General features: G+C 42.0%; 3 protein-coding genes across 4 annotated transcripts in view; 2 read left to right on the forward strand and 1 right to left on the reverse strand.

Annotated features, from left to right (window-relative positions):
* Nucleotides 1–2,629, forward strand: part of LOC118413512 (kinesin-like protein KIF16B) — a gene marked incomplete at its 5' end in the record, with an annotated part of 34,967 nt that extends 32,338 nt beyond the window's left edge. The window contains 1 exon segment of the mRNA XM_035816970.1: nucleotides 188–2,629.
* Nucleotides 2,630–3,297: 668 nt separating this feature from the next.
* LOC118419496 (lanC-like protein 2) lies at nucleotides 3,298–6,289 on the forward strand. Of its 2 annotated transcripts, none has more exons than XM_035825905.1 (2): nucleotides 3,298–3,418; nucleotides 3,907–6,289. In XM_035825905.1, the coding sequence occupies exon 2, from the start codon at nucleotides 4,194–4,196 to the stop codon at nucleotides 5,403–5,405; it is 1,212 nt and encodes a 403-aa protein (XP_035681798.1). In that variant the 5' UTR covers nucleotides 3,298–3,418; nucleotides 3,907–4,193; the 3' UTR covers nucleotides 5,406–6,289. The 2 variants fall into 2 exon arrangements, with proteins under 2 accessions (XP_035681798.1, XP_035681806.1); XM_035825913.1 differs by having other exon boundaries at nucleotides 3,388–3,515.
* A 713-nt stretch (nucleotides 6,290–7,002) lies between these two features.
* The window catches only part of LOC118416226 (tripartite motif-containing protein 3-like), a 1,905-nt gene continuing 1,284 nt past the window's right edge, over nucleotides 7,003–7,623 (reverse strand). The window contains exon 2 of the mRNA XM_035821346.1: nucleotides 7,003–7,419. Within this exon, the coding sequence (XP_035677239.1) occupies nucleotides 7,003–7,419 (417 nt within the window). The remainder of the gene's footprint in view (nucleotides 7,420–7,623) is intronic.

Genomic DNA, 7,623 nt, shown 5'->3' on the forward strand with positions numbered 1-7,623 from the left:
TGTACAGATGAAAGCCTATGTAAGCAGACTACATGTGCATAAAAGGAGCACAATCTCTGTATGCTCTGCGTTGACATCACTGTAAAGATGTATTTTCTATGGTCTGTATTATGTGAATAGCAGTGAGCACAATCTTCATTCAGATGACAGAGGAGTAAGACTGTATAGACATGTAAAGTACATACTGCTTGGGATTTGAACATGGTAACCATGGAGCATGCTTTCTCTTTGCTTCTAATAGGTGCTTACATGTACAGTCATAAAGCTCCAGTCACACAGTCGATGAGTTTCCACTGTAATTGTTGGTGGCCAGAAGGGGACTGATCTTTACAAATTGCATGGTGATTGAGAAAACACTAGGTGTATTACTGCCAGTTAGGGCAAACAACTCATAAGCTCCATTTTCGTGCTATGTGACAGGGCATTACGACGGGCCATTCAACAAAGCAACATTGAGCCTAGAATACAGCATTCCAGTTAGTTCAACTTGACTTGCATCAGTAAGATTAAGATTGTTAAGCTTACTTTCATATAGGAAAATATGCACAACACTTCAAAGTGCCTTGGACTACAGCAATACAGGGATATGTTACCTTTATGCATTTTCAGGATTATCAGGATTCTACTGAATGATGTAAAGATTTCAGCTTAACACATTCAAGAAGAGAGGAAAGAACCAGACTTTTACTGGACACCTCCCACTGACTAAGTCCACACTACATGTATATGACAAGATTGTACAAATGTAATGTATGTATGGATGTAAATAATAAGTTTAATTTGATTGGCATACATCCGGAAACAGGATGTAGACCAATTATTTATTGAGAGGAACTATCTACAAAGTATCATATGGGGTATTTTGTATTCATGTATGTGTTAAAACAAGCCATTGCTAGCTTCAGTGTTACTGGTAAGTAGTGGTTACACAAATTATGTGCATGAAGAAAAAAGTCTTCCAGATTTGTAGTCGCTAATGGCTGTTCTAGGAATCAGCAACAAAAACATTTTGAAACAGGTAACAACATGGGAGCGTTAGAGTAGGGGCGTGGTTGGGCACTACCTAAACCATGCAACTTACAAGTATTCAAAATAAAAGTAGTGACAGGACAAAGTTCTTTTTGCAAAGTAAAGAAATGTTGGTTATTCTTCTAAGCCCTTTATAGTGCTTGTACAACTGATGTTAAACCATGTACAGTGACCTATGAATTGCATAGCATGCACTAGTATAGCTGAGATATCAGAATGCAGCAAAACAATCATGAAAATTTGTAAAGATATAAATTATTTGGATACATTTTTTAAAAACTGTTGCAATATTGCACTTAATGTAAATTCTCTGCATGCTGTGTTTTCTTTTGCTTTTTGTTTATCATCTGTGTGATGATGCTACATTTTGTATGTCAACACTGAGTTGGCCCTTTTGCTTGCCATACCATAAGGTTTTCATATGGGTTACATGTAAAAGTGCAAAAAATATATATTGTTAAAATGCTATGGTGCTGTTAACATTACAAATCAAGGATAAGATTTGCATTTATTGATGTATGGTGTCCGTGAGTGGACCACAATATATTTAGGAATATAATTTATGCATTTGATGATATTGAATTGTTGATCATGACAATCTATAAATTTTACATCTACAAAAATGTTGCAATTCAGCATGAACGTTAAACTACCCCCTGGCACATGCTGTTAAGTTGTGGTTTTTGTATTGTTACACTATTAGTTGGTTTCAGGCTTGAGAATGAATTTCATATGCTGTATATGATAGCACATCAGCAGTACATAATGAGGATACATGAGACAGCCTGGCTGGTAGATTGTTGTAATCAGTGACATGGTCAACACAAATACTACTGAACACTGTTGAACCCTTGACCAGCATGGAACCTCAGTTGAAATGTGTTATCTGGCATGTAACACTAGTGCACCTTTTCCGCTGGGTAACGAAAATCCGTTGAATTTGAAAATAGGGTATTTATGGATATCAAGTCAACAGACGGTACTTTAAAACTGCAAACTTGTGAAAATACTGCAGTTTGAAACCACCGCCCGTCGACTTGATATTTGGTGAAATAAACTGTTTTTCAACCACGAATATAGCGTACCCCACGGGAATAGGTGAACTAGCATTACAGGAGTTACTGTTATGTAGTGAAAACAGAATTCATCACAGTATCTGTTTAATGTTTGGTCAATGTTGTCAGAAGTTTGTAGCATACAATCTGTTGTCTGACACAACTTTATTGAAACTATGGACAGGATATCTTTTTCATACACAAACACGGCCTGAGATGGGCTGATAAAGACTTGTTCTGCTGATGTGTTGTCTGTCAATAAGACACCTGACTCAAGACCATGACATTTTTTTGTGATTTTATTACATTGATCTCAGTGTGACATGTTGATTTTTTCTTGCTGTGGTATGATTTGTTTCCCAATTATTGAGTACCATCACATAAGCTGAAAAGTGATATTGTGTATGTACAAGGAGGTTTAAAAAGGATCCCAAAGCAATTACATGTACATGTCATGCATTATTTCTTTTGAAAAGACATAAGATTTCTGTTTGAAAGACATGGCATTATATATGTATTAAAGAAAAAGGACATCTGCAATGTAACGCGGCCCAGTGTATTTTTTGTTATTGACCTTTATTGAGATTAACATGTAAGACTAGAATTCACAAACTGCTAATACATTGTATTGCAGTTTTAAACCACCGTCCGTCGACTAAATATCCCTAACAGCCCTGTTTGAAAATGGATATAGTTTACCCCATGGATAAAGGTGAACTAGCGTTACCTCATTTTTTGGATTGACAATAATAGGTGACTCGCCCCAAAAGATCTCTAGCCCAAAAACCTCACTGTAAGCAAGGAGCTTTTATCTGGTAAAAGCTCCTTGCTGTAAGGTTGGATCTTACACTGGGAAGAACCTAAATGTTTTTGATAAGTGTGGTGGGTTCTTTAATGTCCTTGAAATGTGGCTCCTCAAACGCCATTTCATGTCTCATCCAAGAGAACGTCCCTACAAACCAAACCAAAGCTATGTACTCATTTTTGGTAAGAGTGAAGTGAGGAGTCAGCTCTCTACATTCATGTCTACCTTGTCCCCCAAAATGACCTGGAGGTCAAGGAACCAGGTATGTAACGTACGTTAGAAGTGAGGAAATTTTAAACATTAAACGTTAGGTCATTCCAAGAGCACAACCTCGGGCCATGTTAGGGGAAGTCTGGCACCTTTCTACACATCTATTGTCAACAAAGTTTTGGAGAAGATAATGGCTGCTGCATTATCCTGTTTGCCTTTATCTCGCTAGACGGCGCTGCTCAGCAGTGAAGCAAGGAACTGTCATTTTACGACATTATCGACGTTTTGCAGCAAATAGAGGCTTCTAGATAGAGGGCAGGTGGGTCTTCGCATTTTGGTCCAATTTTACTGTAAAATCCTGTTTTACGATTGATGCAAGCGTAAGAACGATACGCAAGCGTTGCTGAAATCTTACAGTACGTAAAAATTGATATGGTGCTGATATGGGATAACGCACAGAATATTAAAGGATAGGCTGCTTGGCTGTTTTGGGGAGGGGACCTGACCTGGTTTCTGCTTTTAGACAAAGGGATGTCCACAATGCAAGATAGTAATCCTAGAGGATGCATTTGCTTATAACCATCACTGTATGTTCGTGTCAACCTAGACTGTGCAGAATATGAGCACAGGTTACAGTTGAAAAATTGTTATGGACCCATTTACCATAACTTAGATATTATTATTAACGTTAAACGACATGTAAGCAGTAACATTTAATGTTATGATCTTGACATAACAGTAATGTTACCATAACATTTAATATTGATGTTAATCAACATTGCTCTTCCAACCCTACTGTTGTTTCAGGGTCCTCACACCTCAAAACATCCGCCCGTGGCAAAGACTGACAACATGGCAGCCATCCCTGTCCCATGGTCCACCTCAGCTAAAGTATTCGCCATCAGCTTTGTAGTGGCGTTTGTTGCTTTCTTCATTCTGCATTATCAAGAAATGCGCCAAAAACTTGAGCAAGAAGCCTTTGAGAAGGCTGTGAAAGACTTTTCAGAGAATTGGCACTGAATGCAAATTTCAAACATTAGAGTACGATTTAATATACAAGTATTCAAGCACAAAGAAACTGTACACAAGGTGCCATGGATGACCGATGCTTCCCTAACCCCTATGATGACTACAGTGCAGGGTCAGTCCAGTTGTTAGAACCAGATGGCCAGCTTCATGGCAGTCTTGCTGGCAGGATCCGTGCAGCCCTGCCTGGCTTGCTGAAGCAGGTGGAGGATGGACAGAGATCTGAGTCTGGACATGACTACTCCATCTACACAGGCAGCACGGGGATCGCGCTCCTCTACCTGCACCTGGCACAGGTGTTCAAGGACGGCGCCAGGGACGACTTTCTCAAGAAGGCTCTAGAGTGGGTCCAGCCGGGACTGAAGCACCTGAAGCGGAAGAGACTGACGTTTCTGTGTGGAGATGCCGGTCCCCTGGCAGTAGGCGCTGTGATCTATCACAGGATGGGGTTGAAGGAGGCACAGGAAGGCTGTCTGTCCAAGCTACAGGCCCTCAGTCCCGATGCGTTAAACCTGAAGTCCGACCTGCCCGATGAGGTGCTGTATGGCAGAGCTGGCTACCTGTACGCACTGATGTTTGTTCGCAAGAACATCGGTGATCATGCAGTGGAAGAGAAGCTCGTGGATAAGGTAGTGCAGGTGATAGTGACATCTGGACAAGCTCTCTCCAGACAAGAGCAGTCCAGCAGTCCTCTGAAGTATGTGTGGCATGGTAAGCACTATGTGGGAGCGGCCCACGGGATGGCTGGGATCTACTATCAGCTCATGCAGACACCGTCAGCTGCAGCTAAGGCATCCCTGCCAGGCCTGGTCAAGCCAAGTGTGGACTATCTGCGAAAGCTGCAGTTCCCGTCTGGAAATTATCCGTCGTCTCTGGGGAACACGTCCGACAGGTTGGTGCACTGGTGTCACGGAGCCCCGGGAGCGATCCACATGCTGATGATGGCCTATCAGGTGTTCCAGGACGGGGCGTACCTCGAGGAAGCCAAGCGATGTGCCGACGTTATCTGGCAGCGTGGCCTGCTCAAGAAAGGTTACGGCATCTGCCACGGAGCTGCTGGGAATGGCTACGCCTTCCTGTCCATGTACAGACTGACAAAGGACAAGGTGTACCTCTACAGAGCTGTCAAATTTGCGGAGTGGTGTCTGGACTATGGGAAGCATGGATGCCGTGTCCCTGACCGACCGTTCTCTCTGTTTGAAGGTCTGGCAGGAGCTGCCTACTTCTTGGCAGATGTCCTTAACCCTGGGTCAGCGCGATTCCCAGCATTCGAGCTGTAACACGAACCTAGTGCTCAGCTGCTAGTAGTAATGGTGGAAGTGAGCTCCATATTGATGCAATGTTGTTTTTCTATGTAGGGAGTCTTAGAAATGCTGGTAAAATAATAGCAAGCATAGATACTTTCTGTTCGTGTACTGCAACATGTCCTCATGAGCAACTAAGACATTAAAAAGACAAATAAGGACATATTATTATAGTCTACATTTCTCTGTACTTCTGAACATTGGCAAGTGCCAGTGTCTGTGGCAGAATTCTGCCCATTTGTTGCAAGCTGGTAAGCTACATGTATGTATATGTACATGTATAGGACTTTAGAGTGGCAGTGTATCTATATGTACACATGAACCACAGAAACTCTGCTGAGATTCCAGCTGTCAGAAGCAACAACACACTTGTTTGATCGGCGTGATTGTAACAGTCACCTGAGTCAACAGTATTCTAAGTTGACAATAAAGTACTTCATTTCCTACATTATGAAGGAAAGAACGCCAGCTGAAGATCCCAATGTCAAGTGCGACTGTTCTCTCTACCCATCATCTTTAGCTATCTTATTTAAATTGTGAAGGATATAAACTCTGAGCTTGTGATGGGCATCAGTTTGTAGTCCTTTTTAAGTACAGTAAATTCCCTTATTTTCCCAGGGATGTAATGTCTCGTTAGAAGCCAATAAATAGAAAGGGGAAAGCAGGTTTTCACTGTATTTTTCCGCTTGAAACATTCTGTAGTACGGTAGCAACACATTGGAAATAAAACCACTGAGAAGATTGAAAGATTTACAGTACGTTTTATTGTTACAGCAAGCTGCTTGCTATACATTATTTCATTTTATTGTAAGACTATTCGGAAGATAGAAAATAAACATTAAAGAGTTCTCTAATGTTAATCAGGCCGCTATTTACAAGTGTTATCCTTTGTGCACCTGCCTTTGTGAGTAACAGATTTGGTGCTTAAATGTCCTAATGAGAGTACTCTTCGTTGCCTAAAGGCATTTATGATACAGCATCCAGTGCATCTCCTCCCTCTCTTAATGTACAGGGCAAAAGCCGAGCCCGGCGTAATACAAAATAGCAACATGAGAAGTTATATAATTTCTTGTTGGGATAGGATGATGTAAACTAGTTGTGCTTAGTGTTGTTTTACTAGCTGCAAAACGTTACTTTAAGTATGATGGAGACCTCTACACACGTACAGCTTTTAAAAACCAAACAACACTTGATTTACGTTAATACTAGTATTTGTTACTACAATCTACCCTAAAAATCTGTTCATGTCACACTCCTGTCTGTATTAATTCTATGGAAAAAGTAATAAAGATCATACAACTATAATACACTTCATACGCCACTAATTCACCATAGTGTTATATTTCAAACATACTACTAAGAATTACTATACACCACACACATGCAAAACCTCGCTTTGAATGATCAGTACAATTTCTGTAGGAGATCAATGATCGTTTGTTAGCAGATGTAGTAAGGTACATGTATGATGTCGCATTTTCCCCTTCGCTTTGAATGATCAGTACAATTTCTGTAGGAGATGAATGTTCGTTTGTTTGCAGATGTAGTAAGGTATCATGTCATATTTTCTCCTTCAGTTGTACTTGTAAAACTCGGTCTGATTTCCCCAGCAGCAGGCCACAGCTACGTAGCCATCCGGAGTCAGGGCGATCCCCATGGGATAGCCTCCTCTGATTTTGACCGCCGTTTTGACGTACCTCCCGTCGGGAGTGAACACCTGCAGGCGCCCGTCCAGGCGGCTCACCACCAGGACATTCCCCGCCCGGTCTAGCGCTATCCCCGATGGATTTTGGAACTCTCCCCCCTTCCCTCCTTTCTTACCGAAGCCGAACTGAAATTTTCCCTTGAGGTCAAACACCAACACGTTATTATTATCATCCAGGGCATGATGGTCGGTGACGTAGACCAGACCACGTGGCTCGTCCACTGCCGTGAACCAGGGGTACCGTAAGTAGCCCTTGCCGATCTCCCGGACCAGACTCCCGTCAGCCTGCAGGAGGAGACAGGACTTTCTTTTGGTGTCCGCCAACACCATGTGGCCGTCTTGCAGAACTGTCACTCCAAACGGACTTCTCACAGTCTTCACTACAGTTTTCAGAAGTTCTCCTTCTGGGGAGTACACCCCTCACGCTGGGGTTTGGCCGTCTGACGTCACAAAGAATCGTCCATTTGAATCAATGTCAATGCAGCACGG

The sequence above is a fragment of the Branchiostoma floridae genome, chromosome 1 (genome assembly GCF_000003815.2).
Source record: "Branchiostoma floridae strain S238N-H82 chromosome 1, Bfl_VNyyK, whole genome shotgun sequence".
Classification (NCBI taxonomy): domain Eukaryota; kingdom Metazoa; phylum Chordata; class Leptocardii; order Amphioxiformes; family Branchiostomatidae; genus Branchiostoma; species Branchiostoma floridae.

Coding starts and splice junctions, on each gene's coding strand:
- LOC118419496 (XM_035825905.1), top strand. CDS start 4,194: ATGGATGACCGATGCTTCCCTAACCCCTATGATGACTACAGTGCAGGG.